This window comes from Gallinula chloropus (assembly GCF_964237585.1).
Source record: "Gallinula chloropus genome assembly, chromosome: 1".
NCBI lineage: Eukaryota > Metazoa > Chordata > Aves > Gruiformes > Rallidae > Gallinula > Gallinula chloropus.
In genome coordinates, this window is record NC_140085.1 from 20,265,393 (window position 1) to 20,287,072 (window position 21,680).

Sequence of the window (21,680 nt, forward strand, 5' to 3'; positions counted from 1 at the left end):
TTAGGCCAAAAATCAAATGGACAAGGACTGAAAGGAGGAGCATGGCAAAACGTCCTAAGTGTGAGGCACATCATTGTCTTTCCTGGGCCAAAAAGCTTGCTGAGGGCAAGAGAAGTAGTTCAACTGATGAAAAGAAGGAAGCATATTTGTATCATCAAAACAGAGTGACCCCATAAAAACCTCTGGAGTTCCTGGAATGACCCAAGCAACACTCACATAAGTTTCATTCAGTAGAAAGACCTTGAAACATATGTTTATTTGCTCTTTTTTTAATCCCAAAATATTTTTTTTCCCCCAAGGGGAATTTTGGACCATGGGAGTACAAAACTGGCTAAGTATACATTGCAGTTAGAGTCCAAGCACAAGAAGAAATCCAAACCAAGTCTCTAACCTAAATGCTAATCTGGAAGCCATGTTTACTCCTTTAACAGCTATATTTTTTTCCCTAAGTTTTGCACTCAGATTGGCTGTAAAATGCATGGATGGCTACTAGGACAGAGGCAGTGAGCAAGCTCATGAGGCACAGTTATACAGGTATGACCACCCTGTGAGCAAACACAGTATAACGTCCTGAGTCACGAGCTTGGCTTGACTCAATTACTTCCCCAAGCCACCGTCAGCACTCTCTCTCCCTTCAATCAGGTACTGAAAAAAGATCACAGACTCACAGAATGGCTGAGACTGGAAGTGACCTCAGGAAGGCACCTGGTTCACCTCAAGCAGGACCACCTAAAGCTGGCTGCCCAGGTCAGCTTTCTGCTCCTAAGCAGCAGCAGTAAAGTAAGGAGAAAGTGTCCACAAGCACCCTGTGTACTTGTCACCCAACACCTTCAACCTCACAACACTTAACCAGGAATGCTAAACCCATCTTTTCCAAATCCTGTTTCAAGGCAAATTATCTGCACCAGTGGGAGATGAAGCAGCTTGCTACACTGTCTTCCCCTTTCCCTCAGAAATGATGTTTTCAGGCTGTGCCCGCATGTACCATTCCACCCAGGCTCCATCATACACAGCCACATCTGGTTTGCCACAGAGGTATGCCCCCAGAGCCACATGGCAGGCAGTGACCCCAGAGCCACACGTGGCTACCACTGGCTTTAACAGGTCCACCTTCTTCTCCTGGAACAGACTGCGGATCTGCTCAGGGGTCTTCTCTAAGCCAGACTCTGTGAGGAAATCAGTGAAGGGGATGTTCATCGACCCAGGGACATGACCAGGCTCAATTCCTGGAACAAAAAACAGCACAGATAAGAATTAACCTCTACTGCCTGGAACAAATTCATCACAAAACCTGTTCTCTGTTTCACTGGGACAATAATTTATTGTTTAGTCTATTTTTAACAACAACCAAAAAAAATGTATTTAACAACTTTGCTTTACTAGATTAGTGATTACTCAGGAAGGATGGCTTTAACCTTCAGGTTACAACATGGACACAATCCTGTCAAGTTCTGTGTTTCCTCCCAGCATCACAGATGCCTACTCTGATGAGGCACTGACTGAAAGACCTCCACAGGCCATTCTGAGGGCAAGAGCAGCGCCAATGCACCGAGAGACCAATTAATATCTTTGAGGTGTGTGAAAGCTACATTCTTTGACATTTCCCCTGTCCCCTGAGAAAAAAAAACCCACATGGCTTCCCCTCTCCTGAATTTTTCAGCACTTGTTAGTTAAAAGGAAAGGAGGACAGGTGGATACACTACTTCAAGTCCCATCCCATAAAGGACAACCATATTTCCCTTAATTATTTCTACAAGAGTCAAACTGATGGGCACTTTAAATGAAGCCCCTCTTTATTATGCCAATGTCTCAGGAGGCACATTACCATCTCGGGGCTCTGGCTCTACTCCCCGGAACCGTCCTGCAGCACGTGCATCCACTAGTTGGAAGCGGTGGGAATCCAAGTTATCTATGACATCCTCATATGTTTTCACCAGGGACTTGTCCAAGGAGGCGTGGAACTCTGAGGGAGCTACCTGGCTTTTCCCAGAGCTCAGTGCATTCCCCTCTCGCAGCCAGTTCTTCAGGCCACCATCCAGAAGGGATACCGCTTCATGTCCGAAGGCTCGGAACATCCACCACACCCGGGGTGCTGAGAAGAGACCTTGGTCGCTGCCATCATACACCACAACATGAGAATCATTCCCCACACCCAGCTTCCCCACATACTCAGCAAAGTCATCAGCCTTGGGCAGCATGTGGTCATAAGGTGAGGTACGGTCACTGCACTGGTCGATGTCAAAGAAAACCGCACCAGGGATATGGCGCTCCTCAAATTCCCGCTTTGGGTCACGCTTCATCTTTGGCAAATACCAGGATGCATCCACGATTCTCAAGGCCAGACCAGCCTGCTGGGACTTAATGGCTTCTGAAAGCCATTTCGCAGACACCAGAGCACGGTAGAGAAGTTGTTGCGACATTGCTCCTGAGGTCTGGCAGAGACTACCTGACTCCTGAGATCTCCCTGAATCCACCTGACTGCAAGAGGAAAAAGAAGCCACAAATTAGAGACCAGCCTTACAAGAAGCAACTGGACCAAGACTCATTTTGGGATGAAAGACCTGCGTTTGCCCTGAGGTGCTGGCTAAGCTCACAGCACAGGGTTTAAAATGTTCCAGTCCTAAAAATAAAGTTTCACTGAGCCCAACCCAAACCCTGCCCTGAGCGGGACAGTCCTGACACAGTCCTGCCCCGCACCCGGTCCCGGTAGCCCAACACACCCCTCCACCTCCAGCGACCACCGGACAGCACTGACAGCAGCAGGAGGGGAGCGGGGCAGCCCCAGGGACCCTGAGCGGAGCGGACCCATTGCCCCGGGACGAGGCACGGCTCTGCCCCACCACCCTGCAGCCCACCTCCAGCCGAGGCCTTACCGGGGCTCTACCATTCCTCGCACGAGCCTGACCCTCTCCGCCTCCCGCTGAGACCCCTCCCACCCCGGAAACCCCCGCTCCGGCGGGGCTGAGGCTCCCTCCGCGTCCGGGCGGCCAGCCGGCCGGCCAGCCCACCACACCGCCCCGCCCCGTACCGTACTGTACCTCCGTGCTGGGCCTCCACCGAGCAGTATCCACCCTCAGTCCCCGCCCGCCATGGACGCCACCGGGGGGGCGGGAGCTAGGACCCTCCCAGCGAGCAGCTCCCGGGCGGTGCCGCCCGCCCCGCCTCCTCGGGCCGCACCGCCCACCCCGCGTCCCCCCGCTGGCGCCATTTTGTGTGTGTGTGAGTGTACGTGTGTGTCCCTACCGGCGTCACCCTCTCCCAGCTTCAGCCCTCCGAGATGGCGCCCCAGGTGCTCGGCAGGGCGCTGGTCAGCGCTAAGTGGCTCTCAGAGGCGGTGCAGGCCGGGCGGGTAGGGCCGAGCCTGCGGATACTGGATGCCTCCTGGTACCCGCCGCAGGAGCGAAATGCTCGTCAGGAGTTCAAGGAGAGGCACATCCCTGGGGCGTCCTTCTTTGACATCGAGGAGTGCCGGGACCAGACCTCCCCGTATGACTTCATGCTGCCTACCGAGTCCCACTTTGCTGACTACGTGGGGCGCTTGGGGGTCAGCAATGACACCCACGTGGTGGTGTATGATGGGGACAAGCTGGGCACCTTCTACGCTCCCCGCGCCTGGTGGATGTTCAGGGCATTCGGGCACAAGGAGGTCTCCGTGTTGAACGGCGGCTTCAAGAACTGGGTGAAGGAGGGCCACCCTGTCACGGCGGAGGTCAGCCAGCCCAGTCCGGCTGTCTTTAAGGCCAAGCTGAATACGATCCTGCTGAAGACCTTTGAGGAGATGATACAGAATGTGGGGTCCCTGCGGTTCCAGGTGGTGGATTCCCGCCCTGAGGGCCGGTTCCGCGGGACTGAGCTGGACCAAGGTAATGGAGATGGGCATGACACCTGCCCCCAGCACCAGAGTGGTGGTAATAGTTTATCAGCAATAGCGGTGATAATAGATTATCAACATTATTATTGACTGGAGTGTTGATAATAGTCCGGGCATAACAGGTCCGCCCAGCAAACAGATTTTCCTAATGCACAGGTCACTTTTAGTGTAGTTGGTTGTAAAACTGCAGGAGGAAGTAGCAGAAGAGGTCTGCAGTCAGTTAGCTCCCCTGTCGTACACTCTGCAGAAGTTAATCAGACAGAATGCAAACACAGGAGGTGAGAGCTCCCAGGGGTTTGCTCAGGGTCCTATCTAGCACTAGCAGATGTGCGAACTATCAGTATTCATACAGGCACCTCTCACTATAATGAATACACAGCAAAAGCCCAGGTTTTCAGCAATACAGTAACCCAAGGGACATTTTCCTTCTTGCTCTGTTTCCCAGCAAGTAAAGAACTTGCTTGTGCTGATCTTTGTCCTTTTGCTCTCTGCCATTAAATCTAACAAGCTTAAGTAAGAATAGACCAAAAACCTTGCCAAATATATGGGCTGTCAACCTCTTTCTTTTCAATGCCCCAAGTAACAGGAACAAAAATTGGGAGTTTTGGCCTCGGTCAAACACTGGACCCACAAGCAGCAGGGGTGGGAAAAGTCCTGTGCAGTGGGGACAGTAGGAACAGAAGTGTGTCTATAATGAAATTGAAGTTGGTTGTTAAAGGAGGCCCTTAATGTGTAATTTAAGCCTTGGTATATCCCAGAATAACCTTTGATCCAAAAGGGAATCACAGAAATTGTTTAAAAGACAAACGCAGAGTTTCAGAAACAGCACAGAGAAGCCCTGCAACAGTTGCTGCAGGAGTGGGCGTGCAGCAGGCTTCTGCAGTCCTCAGACAGCGTTGTGCACCTGCCTCACGTGCAGGTTGTAATTCTCTTCCGGCTGTTTCCTTGTGTGCATGCGGCTGCACAGCCATCGGGTGTGACACCGTGTCCTGAAATACATTTCCAGACCTCAGGAGCATCTGGCTGTAAGCAGCTCTGTACGTGTGGGTTCGTGTACGTGTCTACTGCGAGCCCCCCCAGACACACTCAACCTGCGCAAGACAATACAGAAGGTGGCAAAGGTACCAGAAGTGACAGAGGGGACTGTTGCATAGAGAGAGAGCAGGAGTTAGGCTGATCACTCATTCTGTTTCTTCACCTACTGCTGCCCATTAAAGTGAAGGTTGAATTTTAACCTCAAGACGTGAATAAAATGCTCTGGGAGCTGGGGGACTTTGCATTTAGCTTCTCGAAGTGGGAATTGTCAGCAGGTGACAAAACACTGCAGCCCCTGACAGCATCTTGAAAACAGATTTTTTTTTCCTTTGAAATGAGTCAGCATGGAACAGTTTATTTGTGGTGGTCCAGTTTTGCTTCCCACAGCAGATCCAACAGGATAAGCACTCCAGCTGCAGCTGCTCGTTCCACAGGAGCTTGACAGCCTTCTGAAACAGGCCAGCCATAGCTGCGCTACAGCCAGCAGTAGGTAAAAGGCAGTGCTTACACCTAAAAGAGCAATTTGAAATCAATGCTGATTAATTACAGGGGTCATCCAATCAGGGAGGAGAAATGTTGCCTGCAATTTAGAGAAGAATGGTCTTGAGGTTAAGGAACTTGCAGTGTTCTCAGGTGATTTCAGTTTAATTATTGCCTCAGCTCTTGACTTCCTAATTAAGTCAATTAATCTCTCCAGTTTCATGAACTCCATCTCTAGAAGAGGCTAATTTCAGCTGACTCTTTTGCCTCTTTAGTTTCTCAGTTCCTTGTGGTAAGAATTAGTTGTCTGTTTTATTTTGATGCAGCAACTACCTTGCTGGGATTTAGACCTCTAGCATTTAAGATAAGTCATAATACATGGCTAATTTTTAGTTACTGGGAGAGGTTTACCCAGGTTACCAGGGCGGAGGGAAATGTTCTGTAAGCCAAGTTTCATAGGTCTTAAATGCTGATATTGATTTGGATGAAAAAGCTTGGATGTTCATGCAGCACAAGCCCACGGGATGTGCAGCTCGCACGTGTGCACGGTGTGGTTAAAGGTGTCCCAGCTCAGTGCTGGGTTTCTGGAGGAACTGCGTTCCAGGCCCTGCTCCCTAGCTATGACTCAGCCCAACCAGGTTCTGCAAGGGCCCACGTCCCCAGGCGCTGTGTGGTGCAGGTCTGTGGAACCAGCCTTGAGCTGAGACAATCCCAGGCAACCCAGGGGCAGGTTATAAAGCTAATGACACGTTGGTTACCAGTGCTGACTGTCTGTGAGTGTTGGGCACTGAAAACTGAGGCACCAGAATTATAGCAGAAGAGTTGTAAATTTATGAATTCTTTTGCAGACAACTGAGAAAAGAGTGGAAAGCTGCTAGACAAGAAATCTGTCATCTAAGAAAGGATCATAAGATCATTTTGGTTGGAAAAGACCTTCAAGATCATCAAGTCCAACCGTTAACCTAGCACTGTCAAGTCCAACCACTAAACCATGTCCCTAAACACCACATCTATGTGTGTTTTAAATACCTCCAGGGATAGTGACTCAGCCACTTCCCTGAGCAGCCTGTTCCAATGATTGAGAACCATAAGAAGGCAAACCCCAAGCAGTTTCATGAGCGTCCAACTGTTTTTCCTCTCATTCTCGGCCCTTGGGTAGTCTTTGTCTCCCTTGTGCATACACAATTCTTAAGGTTTTACCCATTTTCCCAGTGTTCAGTCCTCCCTGCCCCAAACACAAAGCTCATCTGGAATGTTTGGTGGCAGTGGGAATGAATAAAATGCTGCTGCTTCTTCCCGCTCTTCTCTGAGGTGGGGGTTCTGTAGCTGGGAGTGGGCTGGCTATAATTTGACCACAAAGTAATGCTCAAGGCACAATGTGGAAAGCAATGAGAGGCTTTATCAGTGTGTTTCAGTCCAGAGCAACCTACAATGCAAAGTTGTCCATTCATGTGATGAGGGTGACAAATATCACCTGCCAGAATTAGCACCCACAGCCCTGCTAGTTCTTGGAGTTGACTCCTCTGGCTGTATAGGCACGGGGTATTTTGATATCAGTGGCAAAGGCCTATTGATTTGACTATGAAGACTTCTCAGGGAGCTGGTCAGGACCAAGCTTCAAGCATTCCTTCCAATGAATTCATGGTAGGTTAGGTGAGATTACTAACAGTCCTTTCCAAGGCATATGAATTGAATGGAAGAGAGAGATAAAAAAGGAGGCAACAGGGGAATCATTTGGAAAGGAACAGCTGTCTGCAGCCAACCAGCTCCAAGACCACAGGGAGTTAAATGTGGACAAGGCACATCTTTTATCTTTTTGATGTTTAGAAATTCCATCTGGAGCTTTCACAAAGGGAAAAGCTAGAGAGAAGGGTCTGTAGTCTTAGCTAGATAAATGGCCAACAAAAAAAAAAAAATTATATTTAAGCAGAGAATCTTAACAGATGTGGAAAAGGGGATTAAGCAGTGTAGAAGATAACATATTACAGGTTACAAATTGTGAGGGAGGATTGCCAGAAGCCAAGCTGAGTGAGGCTTGGCAAAAGGAATTAAAACAAATAACAAAAACTGCTGGAGCAAAGTGAATAGAAAGAGAACAAGGAGAGAAAGAGTAAATAGGGTTGCTATGCAGTTAGCAGGGTTCCAGATGAAAGATTATTTGTGCACAGCCTCAGAATTATACTGAGTCTGTGCTACAGTCTTTTTTTTTCCTCCTGAGGATAAGTCTGCAGAGTAGGGGGAGGGGGAGCAAGGAGTAGGGGAAAGAAGTGGAATTTATAATTTCTAAGAGGGATTATATCTAAAAGTTACCCATGTGCTCAGACCTGTGAGCTAGATGATTTCTATCCAAATGTTTGTCAGTAATGTGACATTGCAGCTCCATGAGGTGAGAATTTAGTAAACTTCATCAGAGCATGGTTCTGTAGGACAGGCACACTAGCAAAGTTTGTATTCGTATTTGGGATAGGAGGCACAGCACAACCTGGGCAGCTGTTGATCTTTTATCATAACATGGACAGACCAGATGTCTTTCAAAATACTCTTCAGGAACAGTAATTTGAAATAACAGCAAAATTGTATAAAATACATTGGAAAACTTGCACTGCAGGTAAGGGCTCTTATTTCCTTTCCAATGCAACTGATTTGCCAGATGAGAGAAATGGGAATGTTCATATCTGGAAGTTATGTCTGATGTTTTCTTCCAGCCATTGGAAGCATCTGTGAGGTAGACTTGTTCCAGTTGGGCTTTATTAATGCTTTGGGCATAATATTAGAGGGGCAGTTATTAGTTCAATGTGAGAAGAGGGCAAATAGCATGGGTACTGTTAGATTCCTAAAAAACCTGACTATAAGGGAGATAAGAATAGCTTGTGCTGAAAGCAGATCTGTGGGGCTGGAAGCTGCCAGCATGGTGCCATCATTATGCTTCTGTGTTTTATTTCAGATTTTTCTGAATCATTGAGGCACTGAAAAAAGGGAGTTGCTGCTTAAATGAGCTGCTGGCACAGCCTGGGGAAGGTTTAAATGGTCACATGGGGAGTATTATGTGAGGTACCAGCTGCAGTGATAGAAGTGACGGGAAGCATAACGCTACAGAGAGCAAGGTTGGATGCTTAGTAGCCTGAAACAATTGCTCATGTTTCTCTTACAAGCTGAAGAGCCACATTTGGAAACAATAGAAGAGAATAAGACTTGGATGAATTAGTTGGGTGCAAGAACCTCAGTTGCAATTTGGCCTTGACAGCAGCAGTTATTAACCACTTATCTACCAGTTGAGATGTTAGGAAATGCTATGTCCTTATCCAGAAACCTGGTGGTCACCTAGAACTATTTCTAGGGTGGCCGAGGTGGTGAAAAGTGTACTCAGTGAGCTATGAGGGCTTTAGGCTAAGGACATGAGGCTTTTGGGAGTACTGAGTGCTCACCATCAGTATGCTGGAGCTATAGCAGAAAGGAAGAAAAATGATTTCAGTCGCAGGTCAATGATAGCTCAAGGACAAATGCTGTATGGACTGACTCTATCACACAGTGTTGCAAATTAGTATTCCTCCTCATGTGAGCAAGGAGGTGCCTCAGCAGGAAGTTTCATGGCAAGAATCCAAACTGGTTCTGAGATTGATGCTTTTATGAGAGGAGTGTATAAAGTGATCGCTGTAGTAGCTGTGAGCCAGACTGCAATCCTAGGGTTCCTTCCTGCAGTTTTTAAGGGTGACTGCATGGATCTGGTATGGTGTGTGCTGCGTCCAGCCTTGCCTTCCAGTCCTGTGTTTCTCTGCTCTTGTCCTAGCAGCAAGTGAGCTGGTAAAAACTTTCTCAATCACTCAAGAACACTTCTTAGGCAGTCCAAGAGATTGTGGTTGTGCAATGTCAGCTCAGTCTTTCATCTGAACACCCACACACACGACTAAATGCAGCTTCTACAGAATTCCCCATCTTTCACTCACAGAGTCCAAGTACTTGTCTCTGACTCCAACAGACTGTTGAATCTCTGGAGCAAGGAAGTCTCCCAACAGATCAAAGTAAAAAATGTTCTAAAATGAGACTGATCTTTTCAGATTTGCTCAGATCCTAACTGAAGAGTTGTTTACAGGTGGTGAGTGTATGTCACAGTAGTCCCCAATAAGAAGGGGTACAGACCTACTTATTTTAAGATGCATGAACTGTTTAGAAAAGCCATCATGACCACGGGGCTCGGGATGCCTAAGAACTGAATCATTGGGCCATGAAGCTTCTTTGAGCTAGAGCTGGCCCTTCTACTTCAGTCTCCATGACTTCTTGATCTCAGGACACTTCCTAGTGCCATAGGATGTTGTGAGAGATGTGTTCTGTGGCTCATGTACTTGTCTGTATTGGGGTCATCACCAGTGTAGTGGCAGAGCCTTGCCGAAATCCCTTGCCAAGGGACAGGGTCAGCACCATTCACTCTGTGGGAAAGTAGTAGCCTAACCCAGGCATGTAACTCCCTCCAGTAAAAAGCTCTGCAGTCTGAGAACTGCAAACAAAGTTTTCTCATCCTCATTTTTTGTATTATATTTCCCTTCTGTCGTAGAGTCACTATTTTAATGAGCATGGGGTTTGCAGCTCTCTGTACTGATCAACTGTTGTTTTTTTGGAAAGAATGTGGTGAAAACATCCGTCCAAAACACTGGGGGAGGGGGGCTGTGGGGGGTGGTGTGGGGAGGTGGTTTAATGTTTGTCCTTCCAGAAGTCAGCAGTTTTTTCTCCCAACTTCTCCCTGTAATGCTAAACTCTTCTGAAGGATGCGTGAGGTGACTAGCAGGCAACAGTGCCAAATTTCTAAGGCACTCAGGGAGGATAAATCAAGAGATGAAGAGGGTCCATCTGGTACAGGGAGAGTTATTGTGAAGCTGACTCAGGACAGCTTTGGTTGTCTTTAGGCTTTCACTCTTTGGCCAGCAGAGCAAAAATACCCTCCTCAATACCCTGCTAATCCCCTATTTCCCTCTTATATCTTGTCGTGTCATGACATTGCTCTCCATAGGCAATGAAACCAGTGTTGTTATGATGTGTGATGTCAATTTCTGACTGGGTGTACTTTAATCATTTGACTACTTTAATCCCTGCCCCAGTCTCTCCCATCTGCTGAGGTTGGTTACCCTGATGATTTAGGCAAGTGGAAATCTGTCCGTGAAGCAGAGTACTATTTATGTGACTTTCCCAGAGCTGTCTCATTAGAAGTTCAAACCTAGCAAGGAACCACTCCCTGAAATGCATTTTCAGTGTAATATATAATGTTTCCTGCTCCAACAACGCTCTATCCAAAGCCTCTCAAAGTCAGTGGGAGAGCTTCCATTGAGTGTAATGGATTCTGATTAAGCCTGTAAGTGACAGAGTTTGAATTTCAAGGGCATAATGAAAATCTTACCCATCGTATTTTTATATCTGCTTTTCACTGAAGACCTTGTTCGTGAGATGCAGCTTTCAACTTGCCTGAAGTGGTCAGTTACAGCAGTAGAGAAACAGAACCCATGCTGATATCGTCCATGGAGCAGATAAAAAGTGATAGAAAATATAAATTCTCACTTCTCTGACCCTATTGCCCCAGGATAGCTGCCTCAGCAGTAATGTGCTGACTTTAAGGCTGCTTTACTTTTCTGAAGCATGATTTTAAAGTGACACATGAATAAACTGTGAACAGATAACTACTTTCACAAATTCCACATACAAACCACACTTCCCCTTTCTGAGAGCCGTGTCACTACACGCTGCTGGCTTATTTGTGGAAGGTCAGAAATGCACTGCTGCATTTCTTTTTACTCAGGTCTCTTTAATGCCTTTGTTAGGATCTTTTCTGTGGTGGTTCTGTGGTTCTTGTCACATCTAGGACTTCTTCATGTTCCTACCTCTCATTGCTTTCAGGGAGGGAATAGTTTGCTAAATATTCTGAAAGATTTGACTTCACCGAAGTTAAATGATCTCAGTCCTCTTCTTTTTAGCCCCGTACCTCTTTGCATCTTCATCATCACCTGAAACAAATGAGTGTCTTGGAGAGAGTGGGACTATCTGCAGTGATGTCTCTTTAATGTCTCTTTTGTAGGTGTCTCATCGCCTATGCTGATGCCTCCTTGCTCATGGTTCTGTTTCCTGTTCACTCTTGCAGGGCTGGAATCTGGTCATATCCCTGGTGCTGTGAACATACCCTTCTCCTCATTCCTATCAGAAAGTGGCCATGAGAAGAGTATTGAGGAGATCCAAGAAATATTCCGTGAGAAGAAAATTGATCTCTCAAAGCCCCTGACGGCCACATGCCGCAAGGGTGTCACGGCCTGTCACATTGCCCTGGCAGCCTACCTCTGTGGCAAGCGTGATGTGGCTGTTTATGATGGTTCCTGGTCAGAATGGTTCCACCGTGCCCCGCCTCGCTACAAGGTCTCGGAGTTGAACCGCAGCAAGGCCTAGGAGGAGAGCTGTTCCTTGGGCAGTGAGATCTAGCAGCTCTCTCCAGCCCAGGGCACCAGGGAAGGGAGGAGGTGGAAGTGAAGAAAAACCATGTGATTTATATTTTGTCAATTTTTCTAAGAGGGATATGTAGATTTCTACTGATCTTTCCATTTCTCACAGTGAATAAAATCTAAGATGATGCATATGTGAATATTTCTAATTCTTCTCTGTTGCCGGTGATCTGCTTGTGCTGGGTGGGAAAAGCAGCTTTGCAGCATGAGGGAGAGTTGCAGGAGTTCCAGTGACCTGGTGAGAGCTCACATCCATGGTGGAGCAGAATGGTTGAAAAGTCTGGGGCTAAAACACAGCCCTGGGTGCTGGACACAGGAGGGCCAAGCTGTGGTTCTGTCATTGACTTAATGTAAGATTTTCTCCTAGCCCACTATCTCCCCTTTTCTAATGTGGAAAACAGGGGCACCTTCCCCCTCCTCTCTGATGAGGGTCAGCGAGCTCCTGTGAAGCATTTGGAGATGCTAGAAGATCCAGTTCTGCTGAGGCAGAGACTTGTTGATTATTGTCACGGTGTTACAGAAGTCTCCATGAGATCCTGTGGATGTCATGAGAGGACAGGTGTTTCATGAGACATGAGCCTTTTACTCTCTTGCTTGTTTGGTGTATTCAATCAGCAAAGATGACCCTGATCTCTGACATGTTTCTGGTTCCCATGGAGACCACAGCTCATAGACAGAGGGAGGGTTGTTCCTTAGCAACTGTGTCTGCTCTACAGTCTTCATCCAACCTCCATTCCTGGACACCACCAGAACCTGTCTGCTTGTACAAATCACTGTGGCACCACACGAGGAATCATGGACCAGGTGAGAGAGGTAGTTATGGAAGAGGCTTTGCCTTTTGTTAAATCTTGGATCTTTTTAAAAAAAGAAAGAAAAAAAGAAAAAAATAAATGAAAGATCCAGTGTCATTTTGACACCAATGGAGCTTCTCAGGTCTGGAAAGTCACTTAAACTCCTCGTATTTTGGAGGCCCGGCCAGACATGAAGGGCATATGGGACAATTTTACACCTGCCCAAGGAGGTTAATGTTCTGCCTGGGGAAGACAGCTCCTGCCAAGGCTGCATGTCAGCAAAACCAGTGTTTTCATTTTTTATTTTTTTGCCAGAAAGAAAAAGTTTACAAAGTGTTATCTCTTTGATCAAGGTACATCTTTTCTGCTATGTCTTCTGTTGTCCCTCATAGAATTAGATTAACAAAAGAGTATGTAGACAGTTCTGTGACTTCTAGTAGAATGAACAATAAGCAATAACAATGGTAACACAGGCATTTGCAAACTAGGAAGTAGGAGAGTTGCAGGCTTCAGTGTCGTTTTGTCCTGGAGGAACTGGGGAAATGCCAGTTATCAATGAGCAGGATTTGGGAAATGAGCACGTTGAATCACTACACAAACATTCTGCTTTGTTGGAAGAAGTGGCAGAGGAGGAATTTCTACAACAGCAGACTAGAAAGTTCTTTTCACTGAATATAGGAATAGCAGACAGACATGTTTCTGCTTTAAGTAGGAGGTGGGAGTTAACGCAGGAGTTTATTTAGCAACACAGATTCCTGCACTTTGATCATGTTTAAATGTTTGGCTCTTCCTTAAAAAGAACGAAGAGTGTTACAGAAAATCCTGCCCTGTGAGCCAGGACTGGGTTCCTCTCCTCGTCTCAGGTGGCCCTGTTCTTTTTGTGGAAGAGGTGCTGTGCTTAATACACTTGCAGAGCACACAGCCCCGGCTCCTGGAGTGTGATTGATACACTAACTTCAGCTTCAGGATCCCAGCATTGCACCAGACATGCTGCTGCAGAGCACTGGCACTGGTTCAAGTCAGCCCCAGTGAGTTAACTTGGAAGCAGTAGGCTTCCTGCCCCATTGGTTGGTGTCTTCATTCCAAAAACTAGCCTCCAGAGCAGAAGGTAGGCGTATACATCATATTGTGGACTAACTTGGTGATTGCAAACATACATCCCTTCCTGATCCAGACCCGCCTGCACTGCTGCTAATGCCAGCAGGCTCACAAGTACCCTGTTTGCCACCATGGGACGTCAGTTGTAACCTGCCACAGGTTCCACGTGGGTCCTGTAGGGTCCCACTGGGGTGAGGAACACAGGCCACCAGCAGTACACGACTGAGGGTTACACAGACATTCCCTCTGTAAAGACAGGATTCTCTTCCTGGTGCAGGAGGCAGTTTGCAAAGGCTGGGTGTTGGACTAGCAAAGCAAAATGGGATAGTCTGTGCCAGACTCGGGAAAGAAACTCTGTCTCCAGCCTGTGTCTGTCTGTCTGCCTTTGTGTAGCAAGTGTTGCACAGGCACTTCATGTTTATCACTTCCTCTCCCCATTTTTTTCTGGTCTTACCTTAATGCACCAAAGGAAGGAACTGTTGTACAGCATGTGACAGGTCTGACATCTCTAGGTGCTTCACAATTTAAAAATTACAGTTTCACTGGGGTGTTTTGGGGTTTTTTTCTGTTTTGGCTCATTTCTGCACGACTGTCTGGGAAAACTCTTGCAGCTCAGTATTCCTGGGGGCACTGGCTGACTATGTCCTAGGCAGGCTGTCCCATGAGAGCTGCTAATGTGAAGTCCTGCAGGACTTCGGTGCTTTTTTAATGGGTTATAGGACCAATTGTCCAGGTAGGGACAGATCTACCTTGGTCTGAGAAAGCTTATAATACATTGTGTGAGAATAATCTATGTCATCTAAAGATGAGCAGGGCTACCATCACCTTCCTTCCTGTCTCTAAGCCTGACTCAGCCTTTGTTTCTCTCCCAAGGGGGTGCTAGAGATTCCAACTTCCCTGACATCTGATGTAACAGAAGGTGACACAGTGGTTGCCCACAGGACTTCAGGTAAGCAAGAGGACAGAGGAGCTGTCCCTCCTTTAGAGCTTGCTTTGCAGAACACCTTGTATGGCTGTATGTCATTCCCTCCCTCCTTCATGCCCATAGCTTTGTGAGTGAAAACTGCTTGGACAGGGAAACCCTGTGCTATGGTCTGATGGATAAAATTCCCCCCACCCTAAGCATGTCTTCCTCCACTGGTGGACTTACCTCATTACCTTCCTGCACAAGTGCAATGAGCCACTGACATGCTTTAAACTAATCAGCAAACACTGATGAGCCATGAAGACTATGCTTGTTTGTAGGAGTGAGAGTGATTGTGGGTTGGAGAGGCCCCTGCACATAAGAAAACACAGACTTTTGTGCATGTTTGACCACAAAATTTTTACTTCCGCAATTTTGTGCATGTTCATCCAAAATTCCTCAGGAACCTTCACTGGTCCAGCAGGAAAGTCAGTAGAATGCTGCTAGGTTGTTGGGTTTTTTCTCTCTTCCTTTTTGAGACCTTTTTTTGTTGTTGTCTGACAATGGCACAGACATGTCCAGTTGTTTTCAGCTCCATTTATGGTACCACCTATCATCAAAACAGTGTAAAATTCATTGAGCTATTATTTTTGTCTTTAAGTGGAACCTGAGGAAGAGAAAAAGCAACAACATCTAGAAGGTTTACGTCCCAGCAGACAGAGAACACCCCAGAGGAGCTCCAGCAAAGTCTACTGGAAGATGTCCAAGGGCCTAATGGCTCAGGCAACACCAAAGAAATCCACATACGTGAAATCCCAGGCATCTCTTCGTGCAGAGCAGTGTTTTCAGACTGAAAAACAAAGCAAATGGACTCTCCAGGCCAAAACTCCCCCCACGCAGAGTCTTCATTCAAGAAGACTCAGAGAGAGCAGAGAAGATACTTCTGCCACCGAAGACCCACTCGTGGGGCATGAGCCAAGAGGGAGGGACGGCACTTACCACCTGTCTGCAATATCCAGCAAGGGAGGGGCAGAAGACACCAAATCTGTCTCAAATGCCAAAGAACCAGCACCAGATCAGCACCAAACACGGATGTCTGGAGGATCTGGATATTCCCACAAGTCCATCAAAGCCAGCTCCAGGAAAGCCAAGAAAACCTGCAGCAAATTAAGTGCCAAAGAGTCCGTCTCATCATTAGGGCCAGATATGAAAGCAGAAGGGAAGCTCCTTCTGGAGAACAGGAACAGCTTGACCTCTGCTAACAGCAAATGCAAATTTGTCCATGCAGATCAACTTGCCAGCAGTGACAAGGTACTGAAGGAAGCCATGTCATGTATCTTTTGTGGCAGGTTAAAGGCTGGTTTCATGGTATCGTAGGGGGCTGAGTGGGTGGGATATTACTAGTATATCTGCAGTTTCTAGAAAACATGTAGAGGGATGGATTTGGACTTCACACTATAGGGTAGTGACACTTTCCACAGATGGCCTTTCCTGTGTCTCTTTTAATTTAGTATTTCCATGCTCCTTGCAGATTTCTGTAGCCAGAGTCCCAACTCAGTGAGGCAAAACAATGTGGTACCAGGACTCAGTCCAGGACCTTACACCATCACCCCTTTCTAATCCTCCCCCCACCCCCTCTTACTAGTCTTAGTTGTACTGTGTGATTGCAATGCCTACAGAAGCTGCTGAGGGAGACTCAAGGACAAACCCAGGTCCCAAGGATTAGTCACAGCTCAAAGACCTGTGCAGGGGTGGAAATGCCAGGAGTTTGTTGCGCTTAAGAAATGTGGAATGACAGTGGTTCCTTGTTGTTCGTGTTTTCAGCAACGCCGAGCCCTGTGTGAGACAGCATTAATCATGGGGCAGAAGAGACTCAGCGACCGCTCCAAACTGTTGAAAACCTCTTTGAGCTCCACAGTGTTCACAGATTTCAACCAGCTGGGGTTTAACCTGAGATCAAATGTCTTCCAAGGTGAGGAGACACACATACCTTTGCCTGACCTTCAAAACTGGGTCTGTCTACACTTTGCCTGGGCTCAGGGCAGCCACACTGCTTTGGATAGAGATCTGATTGTAGGTGACCTTCACTTTCCCCTCTAATTCCTTCTATCCACAGTCACCTTGTTTCCAGGCTGTGGTGCTTGAGGAAATGAAAGCCAGAGCCTCCCTTTCTAAGTAGTCTGTATCTTTCACCTTTTTTCCCAGGGTGTGAAAAGTGAGGGCGTGTCATGACCCCTCTCATCCCTGTTCAGAGCTGTTTAAATGGACACCATTTGTAATGAAACATCCCCTGTCATATGTCCCAAGTTACATCCACTTCCAATACTGACATTACTTCTCTTCCAGACCTTTAGAAATATGGGTCTCTGAAATGTCTTCCCCATGCCTCTGTTTTCAAGGTCCCCAGGGATCCCTTCCAAACATTGCAAACTAAGTACTCATCCCATGCTTATTACCATCATATCCAGGAAATTGAAATAAATGTCTCTGATTCCAGTTTCTCATGTACCACCATGAGACAGATTCCTTTTCCTTATACAGTATGTTCCATGGCAAGACCTTGCTATGTCTTGAAGACTGCATTGTCCCGAGTCTGTGCAGTCACACAGAAAGGAAGGACATCTTTCCCAGGGAGCTCAAAATCATTATTATCAAGGAAATGGCACAATAAAAAGGAAGGTGAAGAGGAAAGGATGAGAGATTAAAATAAAGCCCCCTCAAATGGCTAAAAATCAAGAGGGGATGAAAAGAGTAGTCACAATTGTGGATTATTTGTAAGTATTATGGCAGAAAAGGAGCTCAAGAAGGCCTGGAGTGATAAGATGGTGCTTTTTGTCGAGCTGTGCTGCTGAATAGGAAGTTACTGACTTGAATGTAGGGATTCGACAGGAGATAAGTGGGCACTTGACTAAAGAAAGGGTACTGGGATACAAATAAAGGTGATACCTTGGCACCCTCTGTGTGTGTCTCATAAGTGAGGATAAATTGGCAAACACAAGTCCACTCCCCCGGTGATGAGGAAGCTCTTCAGCACCTAGCCACACATCTGATCAAAGGTACTGCAGGCAGCACATGCCTTTTCTTGAGCCCTTGGCACCGCTGGTATAGCTCCCCTGCTCAATCCCAGGACTGCCAGAGGGTGATTTTTGTGTAATGTTCCTTGTTTGCTGTTCTTTGCAGGTGGCCCACTGGAGACCCAAAGCCTGATGAAAGATTCCTACACCCCTGATGTAATTCAGAAGGCAATCAGGGACCCTGAGAATTGGCACGGAAGGACTATTGATGAGCTAGGTATGGCTACCTGCCTGGTGAATTCCTAAGATGTGTGTTGCTTCTGCCAAGGACAATGGATGGGTTTGGGCAGAGGCATGGGGGGACTGGAAATTGGCATTTTCATAAGAGAGGAACTCTACAGTTAGAAAAATCCTTGAGGGATAATAGCATTAGAAGGGAGGCTGCAACTCAACTGCGATTTGCCTTCTTTACAGGGAAATGGCATCAGAAAAATGCCCTAAATATCAACCTGCAGAAAGCATTGGAGGACAAATATGGGAAGAAAAAAGGCAAGCCGTAGAAGATGAAGGTTGAGGACTAGAGTGCATTCAGCAAGGGATCATCTTCATCTGCCATCTAATAAACCTCCTTATATGAAGCATGAACCCATTGCTTGCTAGTTGTCAACAGCAGACTTGTTGGTTGTGCTCTCTGCCCCTCTCAGTTACAGTGTCTTTGGGGAGAGAAATGCAAGATAAATGTGAGTCGAAAAAAAATCACTTTGCTGGGCATGTGAGGCATGCAGCCTTGCATGTTGGGGGTGAGAGGCAGCCAGATAGAATTCAGGTGAATTCAGACTTCTTGCCAGCAAGGCACCAAGAAGTGTCCTCTCAAAAACCTGGGCTCAACTCCATATGATTGGCACCAGGTGCCTACGTGGGGTAGGAAAAGAGGATTCTCTGCCCACCGCTCTAGTGGTGGTGTTCAGAACCACTCTCTTTTTTTGTCCTTCTACCTGCTACATGGGGGATTTCAGGAAAGCTCTTAACCTTGGCAGGGAGCAGCAGTAATGTGTGAAAACAGACACAGGCTCACCTGAGAAGGGGAGTCATCAGGGTATTCGTTAAAGCCCAAGCCAATGCAAAGTAACCTTTAGTTTATCACACCTAAAGGGAACAGCAAAGCTGCAAGAAGTCCCAGGACTTCTCCAATCTACAAATGACCCCACAATGTGACTGGACCCTTACTGAAGCTCTCATAAACCAAAATCTCCTGTCAGCTCTTTCCCTAACTCAGATTTCCCTCAGAGAGATGCACATGCATCCAGCCGTCTGCACAATCTTAACTTCAGAGTGTATCTGGAGAGTTACCAAGGGTCACCCAAGGACTTGAATGATGCAGGACATGCAGGTCTTCAGGGCTTCCCACGAGGTTTTTCTCACTGTATTTAATGGCCCTGAGTGCAGCAGCCTGCTTCCAGCACCAAAGCATAGCATTTTGGTGCAGCAATCACAAAGCTCGTGCCTGGGAATAGCGATGCCCCCATCTTTCCTGTCTGGTCCCAAACGTCCGCTATTTGAAAAGATTGATGCTTGGCATCCTGATATGAACTGTTTGGGGGCAAAATTAGGACTGTTACTTCACCCTTTGTCAGTTGGAGATTAGATAACAACATGCTGACTTCACAGAAGTAGTGAAAGAGGTTATAATGTAACTGATGATAATCAAGTGATAATAATTTTCCACCAGCAATCATTAACCATTTGGAATCTGGGTATTTCCTGGCACTTGTCCAAATCTTTCAAATTAAGGGGACTGGCCAGATGGCAGCTTGTAGAAACCTCCCAGCAGGTTTCCCTTGCACATCTGTACCAAGTGGCTCCTGCCTGAGCGCACACCGCTCCAGCTTCAGTGGGACAGTGCAACTCTGTAGGAACAGCCGGTTCTCTGTCTTGCATCCAGCACTGCTGACCAACATGACCCCAGGTACATGATAAATGCTGCCTTCTGGGACAGCAGCAGGGCCTAATCCAGATAACATGGAGCTGAGCTGAAATCCACTGATGCTGTTTGGCGTGCTGGACGCAGGTGGCTTGGGACACAGTTATCTGATGCACAAGCCATAACGTGGGCTGAATCAGCATGCAGATTTACAGACCTGTTTCTAATGGGCATTAGAAATAGGCATTAGGACAGGCAGGATGCAGGATTATGGCACTGCTCTGAGCAAACATCCTTTGCTACCCATGGCAGGCACCTGAAGAGACTGGATCAGAAGGGAAACAGACTGAAAGGTTTTAGCACACCAGCGAGCTCTGTACAACATGACTGCATGGCTTGCCTCCTGCAGTGGAGAAAAGTTACTGTGTACACTTCTGGACACTTTTACAAATTAAAATGTGGTTACAAGCTCTGAAATGGTACAGAATAGTTGGCACTGTACACTGTGCTCACAGGGGTGACAGCTGTGTGGTGCCAAGTGAACATACATGTGGCAGGTCCCCTTCATCTCCTTTGCTTTGCCAAACGTTAGAGCTCAGCCAGGGCAGAGGCTTTCTGATGAGTGACAGGCACATTGAAAGCTGCAGAGGTGCCTGAGATGACTTCCAGCGAGTCGGCGCAGCTACCGGGAACGATCAATACCTGAAGGCTCTGAGTGCTGAGCAGAGTCACTCAGCCAGAACCTTGGCAAGGAAGCCTGACCCTGCGTGGCACTCTGTGTTGATTACATTGCTCTGGGTACCCAAACATGCATATTTAAAGCCAGCTTTGGGATCTCCAAATAGCATGTCAGGTGCAGTTAGACAAGACCGGGGCTGAAGTAAGTGCTCATGGTAGCTGAAATCTCCTTTCTGCCTGTCCCTCTGCAGTTTGTTCCTTCTCACTTGTTTTGTGCAGGTCCTGACACTTCCCACACTTTGAGCTGGTTCAATGTGATAAACCAGCAGAAAATCAATGCGGGGGGCAGAGAGGGGGAGGTAACATGTTAACAAATTCATTACATTTTCTGAGCAAAGGGCCTTGCTGCAGGCAAGGCAAGGAGTGATGTGGTAGGCAGATGTTGGGCAAGAGGAGTGAAGAGGGAAGGGGCTTTTCACTGCCTTTTTTTTTTTGTGCAGTTAGAAACTTGTTGGCTTCTGCAGTGTAGATTGGATTGAGTACTTGGCCAGGCCGGTAGCCTGTATTTAAATGGTTTTACAAGGTCTGATCATTGGGTGGCAGCTCTGAGCCAAAGTTTCTATCTGGTAGGACAGGACTTGGTGGGGAAAAAACGGGTTCTTCTCTGGTTTAGCTACACCATCCACCAAAATTGCTACTTAGGAGCTGTTTTGGTCACTTATAAACAGTCAGTGCACTTGAAAAACAGATAATCATACCACAGCAATTTGAGAAAGCTATACAAGAAGCAATATGTAGCAACAGAAGAAAATTGAAATGTTGAAATCCAAGCTTCTGCAACACTCTCCTCATACATTCCAGTATTTCTTGCAGAAATGGCTATTTCCAGTTTAGGCTTATGTGTCCCTGTGGTTGAGGCACAGATTATTCTGCAGGAAATAACTTTAAATAAAAATTTCCTGTCCTCCAGCCAATCTTTTCCCTTCCCCTCAGCCCCTCTTTTTTTCTTCCCTTTTTCATTTAACCCTCTGACTTCTGCCTATCTTGTGCTATCCTGGGTGATTCCAAGCTTTGGAATCTCCACTGCCAAGTATTTTGAATGGCTCATTAAAGAAATGATAGCAACTCTAGGAACAGGAGATAGTCATTGCAAAAACTCTTACCAGAGTCTTCAGCCTCCTATTAAAATCAATCCTTTATGCTGTAAAGCTTACACTGAAATAAAACTTAAATTCAGAGCTACATCTATCCTGAGGTAAGCCCAGTATTCCTAAAAGAATGGAGTACTTACTGCTGATCCTGCCTATAAAGGGATAAAAGAGAAATCCAGCACTGCTTGAAATGTCTAGAGATCACAACAAAGAGGCAGCAAGTGAATTGACTTCAGTGGATTTCACTCCTGGGCACTCAGGTTG

The 21,680-nt window shown here is 46.8% G+C and overlaps 3 protein-coding genes across 4 annotated transcripts; 2 read left to right on the top strand and 1 right to left on the bottom strand.

The window, feature by feature from the left end:
• Positions 1–226: 226 nt before the first annotated feature.
• On the bottom strand, positions 227–3,063 carry MPST (mercaptopyruvate sulfurtransferase). 2 transcript variants are annotated; one of them, XM_084279274.1, is made up of 3 exons: positions 3,039–3,063; positions 1,826–2,478; positions 227–1,226 (listed from the first exon to the last, which is right to left on the bottom strand). In XM_084279274.1, exons 2-3 carry the CDS (start codon positions 2,418–2,420, stop codon positions 928–930), a joined length of 894 nt encoding a protein of 297 aa, XP_084135400.1. In that variant the 5' UTR covers positions 2,421–2,478; positions 3,039–3,063; the 3' UTR covers positions 227–927. The 2 variants fall into 2 exon arrangements, with proteins under 2 accessions (XP_084135400.1, XP_084135399.1); XM_084279273.1 differs by lacking the exon at positions 3,039–3,063 and adding an exon at positions 2,874–2,906.
• Positions 3,064–3,192: 129 nt separating this feature from the next.
• Positions 3,193–11,991, top strand: LOC311204992 (thiosulfate sulfurtransferase). Its single transcript, XM_084279275.1, has 2 exons — positions 3,193–3,863; positions 11,508–11,991. The coding sequence occupies exons 1-2, from the start codon at positions 3,278–3,280 to the stop codon at positions 11,804–11,806; spliced, it is 885 nt and encodes a 294-aa protein (XP_084135401.1). The 5' UTR covers positions 3,193–3,277; the 3' UTR covers positions 11,807–11,991.
• A 3,717-nt stretch (positions 11,992–15,708) lies between these two features.
• On the top strand, positions 15,709–18,226 carry CIMIP4 (ciliary microtubule inner protein 4; the record flags this gene model as incomplete). The annotated part of the gene is made up of 4 exons (XM_084274459.1): positions 15,709–15,963; positions 16,477–16,624; positions 17,833–17,943; positions 18,141–18,226. Exons 1-4 carry the CDS (start codon positions 15,745–15,747, stop codon positions 18,224–18,226), a joined length of 564 nt encoding a protein of 187 aa, XP_084130585.1. The 5' UTR covers positions 15,709–15,744.
• Between the last annotated feature and the right edge of the window lie 3,454 nt (positions 18,227–21,680).